We start from the raw sequence: 16,930 nt of genomic DNA, 5'->3' as shown, positions 1-16,930 counted from the left end.
GTACGTACCTTGTAATGTAGTGGACACACACGATACACTGGGGCTTCTGTGTACGTACCTAGTAATGTAGTGGACACACACGATACACTGGGACTTCTGTGTACGTACCTAGTAATGTAGTGGACACACACGATACACTGGGACTTCTGTGTACGTACCTAGTAATGTAGTGGACACACACGATACACTGGGACTTCTGTGTACGTACCTAGTAATGTAGTGGACACACACGATACACTGGGACTTCTGTGTACGTACCTAGTAATGTAGTGGACACACACACGATACACTGGGACTTCTGTGTACGTACCTAGTAATGTAGTGGACACACACGATACACTGGGACTTCTGTGTACGTACCTGGTCGTACCTGTAATGTAGTGGACACACACGATACACTGGGACTTCTGTGTACGTACCTAGTAATGTAGTGGACACACACGTACACTGGGACTTCTGTGTACGTACCTAGTAATGTAGTGGACACACACGATACACTGGGACTTCTGTGTACGTACCTAGTAATGTAGTGGACACACACGATACACTGGGGTTTCTGTGTACATAATTAGTAATGTAGTGGACACACACAATACACTGGGCTTCTGTGTACGTACCACGTAATGTAGTGGACACACACGATACACTGGGACTTCTGTGTACGTACCTAGTAATGTAGTGGACACACACAATACACTGGGGCTTCTGTGTACATACCTAGTAATGTAGTGGACACACACGATACACTGGGGCTTCTGTGTGCGACTGTGGTAGATAACGGTAGCCTGTGTGATGGCCCAAACGTAGCCACCCTGCTTGACCAGGAATCTGTAATGTCCGGTCATCATCTGGCCTTTAGCAAACACTGAAACAAACAAAACAATTAAAACAGCTGTAGTATAGAAACCTATAATTCCATACAGTAAAACATAACGAACACACTTACAACAATTCATGGTTATAATTATCATTTTTCTTTTCCTGTCAAGGTACGCCAGGTACTGTACAAGATAAGATGTTTGTATTGTATAACAAGCAGTGCAGATCACTAAGTATTTTTGTGGTCCCCAGAGGTCGTTAAACTGTTAATTACTGTAGGGCTCCAGTCTGCATCAACTTTATTGATTTTTAGATTAAAATCATAATATCAGTTTGGCATCAACTGTAAAAACAAGATACATCAACTATCTTTTTTTATAGGTATTATTTGGGACATTGGTGAAAGTAATTGCAGCAGACTCCTAAAGAATCAGACAAAAGACATAAAACAATTCACATACAACACCGATACAATGTACCACTATAAGTTCTTGTCAATTTTAAACATACAATTATTGACAAATAAATGAGCTTGTAATTAAGCTATTAACGAAGGATTTAAGGTCAATTTTATTGCTTGTACTGACTGGTGAAAGGAAGTGATCAAATATCTTCATGGAAATCAAGTAAATCATGAACACTGATGCCCCCCCCCCCACACACACACACACACCCAATTGGGGCATAGAAAACAAACATTCATAGGTGTTGCCAAATTCCCCAATGTTGTAGTCTACAAGTGAGTCAAGCAGTAACAGGAGGTTTAGAACCTACTGCTATAACCTGGCCTACATAATGACCTCTGTAACCTTGTTTGACCTATGTGACCTTGGAGGACTGACTGACATGGGGCTGTCAGCTGTAATAGTACACCAATGTTACTAAATGTTGTAAGTGTTTATCAGTATGTCAAGAAAGCTACTTCAGAAACCTTTTAGTTGAGTACCGTAATGGTAATCGCTTCAGATATCAGTATGGTAAAAACTAACTCTCATCAAATTAAACATCAACCCTCTCTCAGCCCCCTTCCATCCCCTCCCCCCCCCCCCCCCCCCCCTCCCAACCACCTCTCACTCCAACACCCATTATCCCTTACCACAAATTATATACAAAAGCATTTATCTCCCTGAACAGGTCTAAATAATTTCACTCTTGACGAAAATTGATAATTATATTAAACCAAAATGTTAATTACATTTCTGTAGTAATACAAGTAAAATACCAGTACAAATGACCGATGATATAGTGGTTCATATCCAAGAGAAAATAATATCAGGATCTTCCATCTTCCTGGGGTAGAGGGGGAATGTTAGGGAGGGTAGGGAGGGGAGAGAAGTGATCAGTTAGCCAGTTCTTTCACTGGGGAATAAATCAGCTAGCCAATTCTCCACCCAGGAAACTTTCAGTTCCGGAAAGAAACAATTTCTACATTGCAATCTCAGAATTTCTGGTTGGTGGTATACAACTACTTTTGTTACAACTCTTTATATTTTTTTGTTAATTCCAGAAAAAAATATAATCAACTTTAGTTTATTTAAACTGTTCAACTGCAGAAAATATAACATGTTTTTCAAGATGGTCTCGAGCTATGTGGTGGCCATCTTGGCTTTTGGACACACCCAAAAAAACCCACTACAACTCCAGGTCAGGACACCATCTCCAGTATTGTTCCAGGCACTCCACCTCAATCCCACTGGTGGAACCAGAAAAGAGCTTTAAAATGTGAAAAGTTTACAGAAGGCAAATTGTAGGGCACATAGTACAGAATGACTGGCAAGTTAATGCACAATGAATAGTTCCCAATCTCAAAAACATATGCTTCAGACCAAAATTTAAGAAACAATGCAACAAGTTATAGATGACTAGTGCAGTGATTTTATAAAGAAATTATTTTAGGAATGGTGACCGACAATGAACAGAATTGCATTGCAATGACTAGCCTGAGATACTTTGGCCCTGACACCAGACTGAGATGTTATGACAGATAGATGTCTGGTTTAGGGCCAGAGCACAGTCCTATATCAAAATGTGGAATAAGCCGACACCGTTTGGTATCGGGCCAGGTCATCTCCGATTCAGACTGACCACCGAGAAGCACCACTTACCTTTGTCTATTCAACAAATTTAAATGAATATTATATCTACCCAAATATAGCAATCCGTCGAAATTAAATGTGATTTGCATACTACGAGAAAATGGCGACGACGATGAGGGAAATTTAAAGTTGCGGAAAAGAAACTACTGTGTTGACACAGTAGAACGTGCACGCGTGATGAAATGGATGGCTATGAGTAGGTAAATTATTCATTTGTTGAAAAGACCAAGGTTAGTGGCGATTCTCGGTGGTAATATTTTGTAAGTAGTCTGAATCGGAGATGACCTGGCCCAATACCAAACGGTGTCGGATTATTCCACGTTTTGATATAGGACTGCGCTCTGGCCCTAAACCAGACATCTATCTGTCATAATGTCTAAGTCTGGTGTCAGGGCCAGAGTATCTCGGACTATGCAATGACATAAGACCACTGGCCTTTTAGGATAGGTGGGCTGAAAACAGAAGTAACTTCTGTTGAGTTGAATGGTATAAAACATAAAGAGCGACACATATCTGGGGATTGTGAGGTTGAAATTATGGCACGGAAGCTGCCAATCCATCAACTGGTTTTACGCAAATATAAAGCGTATACTGTTGGTTACATAACTACTGCTTTACTACTCGTTCTTCGAATCATACACAGCACTGACGTCAATGACTAGTAAGTAGGTAGTCTTTCCCAGGAAGTCAACATCTTGTTTACAACTAAGTTTAATTAGTCACACATCTGAGTACATTAAGGGCAAAATTGTTAAATTTGTCAAGATTCTTAAGATATGGTCACCAACACTTATCAACAAAATTAGAATTCTATCGTGTGCAGCGATAACTCTCTCACTAGTTCAACAACCTTATAATACTCCTATTACGGAGTTGGGATAAGGTTAAATGTGAAATATTATTTAGTTGAAGGGTTAGATGCACATTCAGAAACAGACCAGCTATCTTCCTATGCTGATGTGGTTCAGGAATTTTATTTCCTAATAGGTAGCTTTTCCTGAATGGTTTTCTATAGCCATTAAGCCAGAACCATATGGGGACCCCATAAAAATAAGAAGAGGCATTTTAAATGGTTTGCAGCCCCAACAAAACAAACATTTGTAAAGAAATGATAACTGGGTAATAAGCCAGAGGATAAAGAAGTAAATACCCGAAACAGGAACATTAAAACAGCAGCTGCTGTTTCCATAAAATTTTAGAGAAAGCGTTCAAGGAAAATTCTTTTTCTGATACCTTATCTGCTGTGTCTGTCAGAGGGGCATTTTAGTGCTCAGTAATTAGTAATACACATATTGGTTTGTGTATCATATCTTTTGAATAAGCCAGGATTATTTTAAGGATGCACAACTGGCCGAGGTGGTACGTGGCAGGGGATAAAAAGTATCGGGCAATAAAAATCAGACACTATATGACCTCTGTAACATTAGTAAAAGGTCAAGGTCATTCATTTATAAAAATATGTACATTTGGTATAGCTGTTTCTCCCAGCATATTTAACAGACCTGAGCAAGTAAGGCCTTTATAGTCCTTTTATTGAGAAAAAAAATAGTAATGGAAAAGATGATCGGCTGCCAATTTACAGATGCATGAAGCACAGCATCAGGAACGGTATAAACTTTGATCAATAAGGCAGTGGAGCTAAAACCAAGCACCCCACCTACAGCAAATATACCTACGCATTGTAAATTTCAATAGAACAATAATGTGTAAGATGTACCAAGAAGAGTGAATTCAGACATAAAGAAATTATTGTTATTATTTTAGGGATAAAGCCAAAATGGTTTGGGTTTATTTTGTTTAGCAATCTTATAACAGTGAAGGGTCATTGATGGAAGTGCAAAGCTTACAAGGTGATCTACAGTCAGCCTCAAGTAGGCTTGGCTAGTGCAGCTGCTATTGACATTGTCAAACTAATTTAACCACTCAGTCAATGTGGCTCTTGTAATTTGTTTGGTCAAACATTCTATTAACAGGCTGGGTCATTTAAGGACATGGCAGATTAAGTGGGTGAAGGAAGGCCAAAGTGACTGACAGACCATTGGTCATCTGGTCAGGTCATCCATATGTAGGTCACAAACTCCTGACTCCAGACCATCAGTCAACCCTATGTGGGTCATGACCTCACGATCAAGAGATGGAAGGTTTGTAGTAATATGTCAGGACCCCCACTGGCCCCACGGTAAAAGTTGTTAATGATCAAATGTAACAGTTCCAGAATGAATTTACATACCGTATTTGCTGTAATCAGCGCCCAGGGCACTTAAATAATTGTAACAAAGGGGCACTTATAAATTATTAATGAACCAAAATATAAGTTGTAAGGTGAAAAAGTCAGCCATATTTTAAAATATTTCTGTACACATGGTACATTAATCCGTTACAGTAAACATGCAATAGCCTTTGAGATGCATTATAATGTCGTGATTCACATGCAAAAGCCTCGCAAGCTCATGTAATATGGGATACAATGCTGATGTTAGAGGTATCACAGGTTGTAAAACATTGTTTAATCCATGGGATGGGGGTGTTTATAAAACTTCAACTCTTCTCCAGAAAAGGGGAGGGGGGTTAATTACGGTGATTACAGTACACGAACAGATAACTACATATTGAGTAAAACATCAGATTTCAAAGATAATAACATAAAAATTTGTTAATCCACCCAACCATAAAAAAATTACAGCTAAATGAATTCAGTTCCTTAAAGATTGTTAGTTGTATCGAAGACGTTAAAATGTTTAAATCACTACCGTGATGCAACATCATGACAGAAGTAAATATACCAGATCTGTCTGAATGAATAAAAACGGGATTTCCCATGAGGTCCAGAGCAGCTAAGTGAATGAGCTTTGGTGTATTAGGATTTCGGTAGACACTAGTGTCTTTGTGTGTAAACGATATTTACAGTGATCTGGGCTATACCATCTGTAGAACTTCACATTCTGTATCATACACACCAGGGCCTCTTTTCTCTTTAATCTTATATAGTCAAGTCAGGTTATAAATTACATCTGGTTATGAATTCATATCAACAGAAGGCAAATTTTACAAAATCAAGAAATCCGTCGGAAGAATGACACTTTCCCCCTTGTATGCGCAAGTTTTACTTGTACTCACTAAAAGTCAGATCAGATTATAAATTAAGTCTAGTTATAAATTCATTTCAACAGAATGTTAGTTTTCAGAAAATCCATCTGAAGAATAACATTTTTCCCCTTGTGTGCACAAGTTTAGTGTAGTTTTATTTTTGCACTTTTCACACTATCTTTGAATCACTAATTCATGTAAATTTTGTAAAAGGCTATTTCTTTGTATTGAACCAACGAATTGCGCTAATTCATATCCGGACCATAATAAATCATAATTCAGTTTTTCGCATTTGTGCTAAAATTTGACTCTACTTAAATTAGTATGTTTTACGGTAGATTAATCAGAAGTAAACTAGAAAATGAAAGACAATAATTTCAATTTTGTGTCAAGTTATAACCGAGTATTACTAACAGATGGACCTAAACTTATGCACCCCTGAAAATTCACAATGAACTATTCCATCAGTTTGAATTGGAAAAGCTCAAATATGTCTGTGGGGGTGGATCAGTTAACGGTCACAATGGGCATATCTCCAGACATTTCTATCTTACTGAACATCCACTTTGTATGAAGTATATATGACAGGAAGTGCAGTAAAGAGATACAACTAGAATATATTTTATCTGGTAACAGAAAAACGGTCCCTCCCTTGATAAGTAATCAACAATGACCTTGACCTTGTCTAACTGGGGATATTTTCTCCGTGATAATACCAGTTTATAGGTTTATAACTAGGGTGTTTCTTCAGTCAAACACACATTTATACACTAAGGCAACAGTAAAGCACAAAATCCAAATGTAAAAATCCCCCTGTATCCTTTGAATGGAGATAATATATGTATGGTTAGCATCAAAACTTTAAAACAATCAGCTTTCAGTTAGACAAGGATCTGCAGGCTAAACCAGATGAAGAGGTCCGGCAAAAGAGTCTGAAGTACTCAAATGGCTTTATTAGGTAATAAAATGACCATTAACAAGCCTCATGATGACTAAATCTTTATCTAAGTAAATGCCAAATCTTTAAACTTTTTTATTTGTCCAGAAAATGCTACACAATATATTTCACATCATTTTACTAAAGGATCATTTTGTTTATATATACACATGTTGAGCCTTGTTATTCATAAAATCATCAAAGGTTATTCAAACGAGTTATAAATATTATCATTTCTCAGACTATAGTTACTGTTATTGAAAGTATAATAATGCTAAATCATGCATATGTCAAACTGTCTATTTCAGATGTACCTCTTAGTCACACATAGTACTTCTAAGACACATTAGATATACATCAAACTGTCAATTTCAGATGTACCTCTTAGCCACACATAGTACTTGTCAGACACATTAGGTATACATCAAACTGTCAATTTCAGATGTACCTCTTAGTCACACATAGTACTTGTCAGACACATTAGGTATACATCAAACTGTCAATTTCAGATGTACCTCTTAGTCACACATAGTACTTGTCAGACACATTAGATATACATCAAACTGTCAATTTCAGATGTACCTCTTAGTCACACATAGTACTTGTCAGACGCATTAGGTATACATCAAACTGTCAATTTCAGATGTACCTCTTAGCCACACATAGTACTTCTCAGACGCATTAGGTATACATCAAACTGTCAATTTCAGATGTACCTCTTAGTCACACATAGTACTTTTCAGACGCATTAGTATACATCAAACTGTCAATTTCAGATGTACTCTTAGTCCACACATAGTACTTTCTCAGACGCATTAGGTATACATCAAACTGTCAATTTCAGATGTACCTCTTAGCCACACATAGTACTTCTCAGACAATTAGGTATACATCAAACTGTCAATTTCAGATGTACCTCTTAGCCACACATAGTACTTGTCAGACGCATTAGGTATACATCAAACTGTCAATTTCAGATGTACCTCTTAGTCACACATAGTACTTGTCAGACACATTAGGTATACATCAAACTGTCAATTTCAGATGTACCTCTTAGCCACACATAGTACTTCTCAGACACATTAGGTATACATCAAACTGTCAATTTCAGATGTACCTCTTAGCCACACATAGTACTTCTCAGACGCATTAGGTATACATCAAACTGTCAATTTCAGATGTACCTCTTAGCCACACATAGTACTTCTCAGACGCATTAGGTATACATCAAACTGTCAATTTCAGATGTACATCTTAGTCACACATAGTACTTCTCAGACGCATTAGGTATACATCAAACTGTCAATTTCAGATGTACCTCTTAGCCACACATAGTACTTCTCAGACGCATTAGGTATACATCAAACTGTCAATTTCAGATGTACCTCTTAGCCACACATAGTACTTCTCAGACACATTAGGTATACATCAAACTGTCAATTTCAGATGTACCTCTTAGCCACACATAGTACTTCTCAGACGCATTAGGTATACATCAAACTGTCAATTTCAGATGTACCTCTTAGTCACACATAGTACTTCTCAGACGCATTAGGTATACATCAAACTGTCAATTTCAGATGTACCTCTTAGTCACACATAGTACTTCTCAGACGCATTAGGTATACATCAAACTGTCAATTTCAGATGTACCTCTTAGTCACACATAGTACTTGTCAGACGCATTAGGTATACATCAAACTGTCAATTTCAGATGTACCTCTTAGCCACACATAGTACTTCTCAGACGCATTAGGTATACATCAAACTGTCAATTTCAGATGTACCTCTTAGTCACACATGGTACTTGTCAGACACATTAGGTATACATCAAACTGTCAATTTCAGATGTACCTCTTAGTCACACATAGTACTTGTCAGACGCATTAGGTATACATCAAACTGTCAATTTCAGATGTACCTCTTAGCCACACATAGTACTTCTCAGACACATTAGGTATACATCAAACTGTCAATTTCAGATGTACCTCTTAGCCACACATAGTACTTGTCAGACGCATTAGGTATACATCAAACTGTCAATTTCAGATGTACCTCTTAGTCACACATAGTACTTGTCAGACACATTAGGTATACATCAAACTGTCAATTTCAGATGTACCTCTTAGTCACACATAGTACTTCTCAGACGCATTAGGTATACATCAAACTGTCAATTTCAGATGTCCTCTTAGCCACACATAGTACTTCTCAGACGCATTAGGTATACATCAAACTGTCAATTTCAGATGTACCTCTTAGTCACACATAGTACTTCTCAGACGCATTAGGTATACATCAAACTGTCAATTTCAGATGTACATCTTAGCCACACATAGTACTTTCAGACGCATTAGGTATACATCAAACTGTCAATTTCAGATGTACATCTTAGTCACACATAGTACTTCTCAGACGCATTAGGTATACATCAAACTGTCAATTTCAGATGTACCTCTTAGCCACACATAGTACTTGTCAGACACATTAGGTATACATCAAACTGTCAATTTCAGATGTACCTCTTAGTCACACATAGTACTTCTCAGACGCATTAGGTATACATCAAACTGTCAATTTCAGATGTACCTCTTAGCCACACATAGTACTTCTCAGACGCATTAGGTATACATCAAACTGTCAATTTCAGATGTACCTCTTAGTCACCCATTGTACTTGTCAGACACATTAGGTATACATCAAACTGTCAATTCAGATGTACCTCTTAGCCACACATAGTACTTCTCAGACACATTAGGTATACATCAAACTGTCAATTTCACAGTCAAACTGACATCAATTTCAGATGTACCTCTTAGTCACACATGTACTTGTCAGACACATTAGGTATACATCAAACTGTCAATTTCAGATGTACCTCTTAGCCACACATAGTACTTCTCAGACATTAGGTATACATCAAACTGTCAATTTCAGATGTACCTCTTAGCCACACATAGTACTTCTCAGACGCATTAGGTATACATCAAACTGTCAATTTCAGATGTACCTCTTAGTCACACATAGTACTTGTCAGACGCATTAGATATACATCAAACTGTCAATTTCAGATGTACCTCTTAGTCACACATAGTACTTGTCAGACGCATTAGATATACATCATTAAGTCTGTCAATTTCAGATGTACCTCTTAGACAGTCAGACGCATTAGGTATATATATAAAGTACTTAACATTTAATGGACAGATGCAAGGATGGATGAATACAGAAATGGATGAGTGAACATATATAGAGATGGAAAGACAAATGGATGCATATGTATATACAAGGATGGACGCTAATCCCCTGATGATGCCAGTTGAGCTATACTTACAGTCCTTGTAGGCCTTGTCTATGACGCCACTGTCCTGGGCGTGGTGGTAGGAGAAGATAGATTTACCAATCAACTCGTCACTGCTATATCCAACCAATTCCTTCATCCTGTCACAAATGTAACAACAATTAGAATGTTACAGTTACACTAACATCAAAGAGAAACACACATATGAAAACTACTCCGTCAATGAAAATGTCAACATGATGTGCTAGCGTGCTTCATAGAATTTGCCTCTGTCCATCTGGCATTCATATTGGCTATGAATGTCAACTAATTCATAAATGCCATTGCCACTATGACCTTGGACACATGTCACTATGACGTTTGACACCGATAATATGAGAGTGGTATTGAATTTAATCACAGATCATATGACCTTGAATACATGTCACTATGACCTTGGTCGTGGTATCGAATGTTGTAAAACAGGGTTATTTCCATGGGATGGAGTGGTATCGAATGTTGTAAAACAGGGTTATTTCCATGGGAATGGAGTGGTATCGAATGTTGTAAAACAGGGTTATTTCCATGTGGATGGAGTGGTATCGAATGTTGTAAAAACAGGGTTATTTCCAAGGGATGGAGTGGTATTGAATGTTGTAAAACAGGGTTATTTCCTATGGGATGGGAGTGGTATTGATTGTTGTAAAACAGGGTTATTTCCAAGGGATGGAGTGGTATTGAAATGTTGTAAAACAGGGTTATTTCCATGGGATGGAGTGGGTATCTTGAATGTTGTAAAAACCACAGGGGTTATTTCCATGGGTTGGAGTGGGTCAAGTGGTATCGAATGTTGTAAAAACAGGGTTATTTCCATGGGATGGAGTAGGTATCGAATGTTGTAAAACAGGGTTATTTCCATGGGATGGAGTGGTATCGAATGTTGTAAAACAGGGTTATTTCCATGGGATGGAGTGGTATCGAATGTTGTAAAAACAGGGTTTATTTCCATGGGATGGAGTGGTATTGAATGTTGTAAAACAGGGTTATTTCCATGGGTGGAGTGGTATCGAATGTTGTAAAACAGGGTTATTTCCAAGGGATGGAGTGGTATTGAATGTTGTAAAACAGGGTTATTTCCATGGGATGGAGTGGTATTGAATGTTGTAAAAAACAGGGTTATTTCCATGGGATGGAGCCTGTGGTATCGAATGTTGTAAAACAGAGTTATTTCCATGGGATGGAGTGGTATCGAATGTTGTAAAACAGGGTTATTTCCAAGGGATGGAGTGGTATCGAATGTTGTAAAACAGGGTTATTTCCAAGGGATGGAGTGGTATTGAATGTTGTAAAACAGGGTTATTTCCATGGGATGGAGTGGTATTGAATGTTGTAAAACAGGGTTATTTCCATGGGATGGAGTGGTATTGAATGTTGTAAAACAGGGTTATTTCCATGGGATGGAGTGGTTATATAACTCCTTCTCAATAAAAGGGGAGGGGCGTTAATAGGGGAGGTGCGCTAATTACGGCAAATACTGTATTAAGAATCTGTTTGTGTAGCATGTAAATATATGTTAGATATAATCTCTGTCTCAGAGCTTGTAACAAATGATGTATACAGTACTGTAGATCAGGAAGCAAGGTAGAGATTTTTGAGACAGTGATCTGAGTTTCATTCCTGTTATGTCAAATTCAAAGACTACCATATCTTTGTCTTCAAACAAGTGGAAAATGTGCGATGATTTTAAAATCTTCTACATAATGAAGCAACTCAACTGTTAGCTTGTTTTAATTTGTAGGCATGTTTTATGCAAATTCACAAATTTTCACGGATTAGATTTTTAATTTAAAGGTGGCTACAAGAGGCCAACAGTGCCTGCATCGCTCACTGCCAAAAATTATGGAAAACAAATTTTTGTTTTTAGTATTGAATCTGCTACAACTGCTTCCATGAATGTAGCCAAACTGATCCTTTTTGGACCTACATATCTCTCAGACCCACATACTGTAAATGTAGTTATTTTAGTGTGGTCAAATTTTAGCCCTAATGCGAAAAAATGTCAAGTATAATCGATTAACGATCATATAAATTTGTGCAATTCGGCTGTTCAATACCGGAAACACTCTATTACAAAATTTAGCCCTGTACATGAATTAGTGCTTCAAAGACAGTGCGAAAAGCGGTAAAATAAACTACCACCAAAAAAACGTACATTTACAGTATATATAGGGGTCAGCGGAAACTATTTGTAAAATGTAAAAAACCCTTTCCCATGGAAGAATACATGTAATAAAATATGAGCAATATATCCATGGATTAGTTACACAGAGTTATATGATACAACTACAGAAAATTTAGCCCCGCCCCTCCGAGGGTTATCCTAACCATATGTAAAATGATAAATGCACATAAAGTGTTACCTATGACACGCGGGGATGTACACATAAATCACATCATTCAAAAACCTTATAAAAAGATAACTCAGACCAGACAGGAATCAAATCCTCCAACTCCTGCTGAAGAAGAATTTAAAGATTTTCTTACATTTACCCTATTGGGACCCCTTCCCCTGTATGAACCCCTATGGTGAGCCCCTATGGTGAGCGAGTTAACAAGACCTATACAATGCCATAAACTTGACAACTGATATAGGCATATCCATATAAGGAGTTAATTTTCAAACCAGCTGTAAACCGTTCAACGACAAATTAGCATGATATTTTGTTACTTGAATAGCTATACCTGTAAACAGGTGTTATAAAATATTGGTTTACGAACAAAACTATTTACCATTTAAATGGATATCGCAAATTAAATCTAAATTCTTATGTGTGATTTTTTAAATAGAATAACTCGCATGGTGCATTTGAATTATCTTAAACAGTCTTCAACTGTGCAAAATAATTTGTCTTATTTAAAATTTCTAGATTTTAGAACTCCTCTGGTAATTTTCACTGTGGAAGTTGCTTAAATATTTTTTCATTCTGTACAAGAGACCAAGAGGGCCTGTAGCACCCACCTGATTTTTTTGTGATATGGGTTAAGGTATAGATTGTATACAATTCAGGTTATTAATGATACAACTCAGCAAACACTCAATCAATAAATGGCGAATAACTCAATAAATGGTGCTTTCTGAGTAACCTATATATGATAGATTGGACCGATACTAATCCAACTTGCAATATGATATTTCTGATTATACTAAAATACGCTAACATTAACTAAAAACTAGTGGTCCTAGGGGAACCTACATATGAAATTGAGAAAGATCCCTTCAACTTTTCTGAGAATTAGCGGTAACAAAATTAAAATCAAGATGGCGGCCTTGTTCGGCCCGATCTTGTTGACCGATGATTAAAACTTTAAAAATAGCACTAACAAACTTTAACTATCAAAAATCCAAGATCTTAGGGTCCTACAGAAATTTGAAGAAAGATCCAGTTTGCGGTAACAAACTTCTTCAAAATCCAAAATTACCACGGCCATCTTGTTGACACGATCAGTTCCCAAAATGCAATATGCACCCTTCGCAGTACTTTCTGAGAATGCCGTAACAAAGAACCTTTATATCAAAATCCAAAGGTATCTTGTTGACAACACAACTTCCTAGGGAACCTTATGAAATTTGAGAACAATCCCTTCAGTGCTTTCAAGAAAAAATGCAAACAAACTTATCAAAATCCAAGATGCACCTGGCGGCCATGATTAAAGGGGGAACCTACATTGAAATTTGAGAAAGAATCCCTTCAGTACTTTTAGAGAAATTAGCGGTAAAAAACTTTAACTATCAAAATCCAAGAAAAACTTCTTGTTAACGGACGGACGGAAGGAAGGACGGACGGACGACGGACCACGGACGAAAGGCGATTTGAATAGCCCACCATCTGATGATGGTGGGCTAAAAATGTGGAAAAATTTATATGTGTATATATATTAAGGGGAAGTCCCTTGATATGAATTTAATTCTTATAGAAATAGGTGTTACAGAAAAAAATATTCACACAGAAATGCCAATTTGTACATCTTCACTTAACAGATCAATCAGAGAGACCCGTGTCTATGGTAACAAATGGCTTTTTATCAACAATGCAATTAGCACCCTAATGAGGTGTTTTCGCTCATCCTGTTTCTATCGGAGACAGGTCATGAGTAATGACACATAAAACCCATTAAAAGACAGAGATTACCATAAAAACATTCCAATACCTTCGAAAGGTTTTCCTTCATATGAATGATAACACAAGTTGTTAAATGCTTTCTATACGAGCTTAATCAATCCACGCATTATCTCGTATTTATTCTCTGATTGAAGTCAGAAAGCCAAACAAAATGATCACAGCTAGTCACATGTTAATTGGCCATCACACAAATTTAGCAAACCATTAGTAATTGTATAATTCAGTAAGCATTAAGATGACCTGATTAGGCCTAATAAGTTTTCACAGCACTTAAATCATGATTAAATTGAGCAAATGTTTGGGTCTGTCACAGAACTATTGCACAAAACGATCCACAAATCCATTTGTAAAGAAAACCAAATGATAAAACTGTCCAGGTATGATGTATTTATATTTTGTATGCATTGAACAAGAATTTTAAAATTCACATTGTCAGTGGGCTTTAATAAACCCAGAGATTACAAGAATTCAAACAGAGCTTATTTACAATTGTAACCAAAGAAATAAGTTGCAGTACTAAACCTTGTATAAGGCTGATTTGAGGTTTACATGATTGTAACCAGAGAAATAAGCAGTGCTGCAGTGCTGATATACACACAATTGTAACCTGTACAAGGCTAATACTTGTGCAAGGTGGATTTGAGGTTCACACAATTGTAACCGAAGAAATTAGCTGCAGTGCTATACTGCAATGCTATACCTGTGAAGGTGGATTTGAGGTTCACACAATTGTAACCGAAGAAATTAGCTGCAGTGCTATACCTTGTGCAAGGTGGATTTGAGGTTCACACAATTGTAACGAAGAAATTAGCTGCAGTGCTATACCTTGTGCAAGGTGGATTTGAGGTTCACACAATTGTAACCGAAGAAATTAGCTGCAGTGCTATACCTTGTGCAAGGTGGATTTGAGGTTCACACAATTGTAACCGAAGAAATTAGCTGCAGTGCTATACCTTGTGCAAGGTGGATTTGAGGTTCACACAATTGTAACCGAAGAAATTAGCTGCAGTGCTATACCTTGTGCTAGGTGGATTTGAGGTTCACACAATTGTAATCAAAGAAATAAGATGCAGTGCTATATACCTTGTACAAGGCTGATTTGAGGTTCACACAATTGTAACCAGAGAAATAAGTTACAGTGCTATACCTTGTGCAAGGTGGATTTTAGGTTCACACAATTGTAACAAGAGAAATAAGCTGCAGGACTATACCTTGTACGAGGCTGATTTTAGGTTGACACTCCTTCCCTTGCTGGTCAGTGTACACTTCATCCTCAAGAAGACCCCGTTTTCTTGGGTGTCGTGTTTGTTGTGGGCCCTGGCTGACATCATGTCTGTGAGCTCATCATGATCACAGGGATGGGTAAAGTCATAGAGACTTTGGCCAATCATCTCAATCTGGAAAGATCAAAGACTTTAAAATGTCATATTTCTCTGTATTGTTTTGTTTTTAATTTTTTACTTATTTTATCAAAATTATAAAGGTCATCGAAAGACAGCCTTCCCTGTAAATGCTGTTCATGGAGGCACACACAGTGAATGTGTTAATGTTTTTTGGGACTGCTGCATGTTTTTATTGTGTCTCCTTGTGATAGGGGTTACATATAGTATTGTCTACCTAACATTGTCAATGCCCTGAAACACATATATAAAATATCTAGAGCATCCCCACCCAAGTCACATTATATGTATACATGTAAATATGGAAATGGTAAGAAAGTGTTTGGTATTTTCATGAATTTATAGCCTATAAATTCTTTGCCTAATAACATGTATTGTGAATTCCCCTTTGCTTAAAATTAAACGTTTACAGAATGTCATCTGGTTCTTCAAACTGAGATAGATGATAAATTCTGTACCTGTGGGATGCCGAGATATTTGGCCACGCTCTCTGAGACATATACCATGTCACAATGCTCTGAGATGATGACGACAAATCCATCTAATGCTTTTCCATGCAGGTTGTCAACATCGTCCAGCATTTCATGCGAACCCAAATCTGTAAAAATAATTCTAGACATACAATCATATAAATATAATTGTCATCCTGGCCATTAGCATTTTATACCTATGAATATAATTGTCATCCTGGCCATAAGCATTTCATTCTTTTAAGTACTTAAGTTACTGGTTAGCATATTACAATTTTTCGTTTAATGTACTTGACTTTTTTTATAGACAAATTTTAACCATATAGAAAATTGTCCGTCATCCCAGCTTATTTTAAAATAATACTTGCATAAATTTCCAGTATGTTTCATTTCTAAAATACCTGTATATAAAAATACTATCATCATGAGCTGCAAGAGTAGACAATTTTCTAAAAGTATGCCAATTTGTTTAGAATCCATCATATATGAATACAGCTCAGGTACACCGTATTTTTGAGCGTATAGCACGTAACTGTGTATAGTGCACAGGAATGTTTTAAGAGTTTTAGGGAAACTTGATAGCGTGAAAGTCCTATGACCAGAAACTGTATTATATTTTAGTCAAAGAACTGTATTTGCAATCTGATTTTTTTTTACCCT

The 16,930-nt window shown here is 37.1% G+C and overlaps 1 protein-coding gene across 1 annotated transcript in view; it reads right to left on the bottom strand.

Annotated features, from left to right (window-relative positions):
* LOC138317151 (hypoxia-inducible factor 1-alpha-like) overlaps window positions 1–16,930 on the bottom strand; it is a 39,506-nt gene that overhangs the window by 8,579 nt on the left and 13,997 nt on the right. Inside the window, exons 3-6 of the mRNA XM_069258710.1 lie at window positions 16,259–16,398; window positions 15,607–15,797; window positions 10,274–10,401; window positions 718–865 (exon numbers count right to left, since the gene is read on the bottom strand). Of these exons, the coding sequence (XP_069114811.1) occupies window positions 718–865; window positions 10,274–10,401; window positions 15,607–15,797; window positions 16,259–16,398 (607 nt within the window). The remainder of the gene's footprint in view (window positions 1–717; window positions 866–10,273; window positions 10,402–15,606; window positions 15,798–16,258; window positions 16,399–16,930) is intronic.

The sequence above is a fragment of the Argopecten irradians genome, chromosome 3 (genome assembly GCF_041381155.1).
Source record: "Argopecten irradians isolate NY chromosome 3, Ai_NY, whole genome shotgun sequence".
NCBI lineage: Eukaryota > Metazoa > Mollusca > Bivalvia > Pectinida > Pectinidae > Argopecten > Argopecten irradians.
The sequence above is the reverse complement of the archived record's forward strand: the minus strand, read 5'-3'. Positions and strand labels throughout refer to the sequence as shown.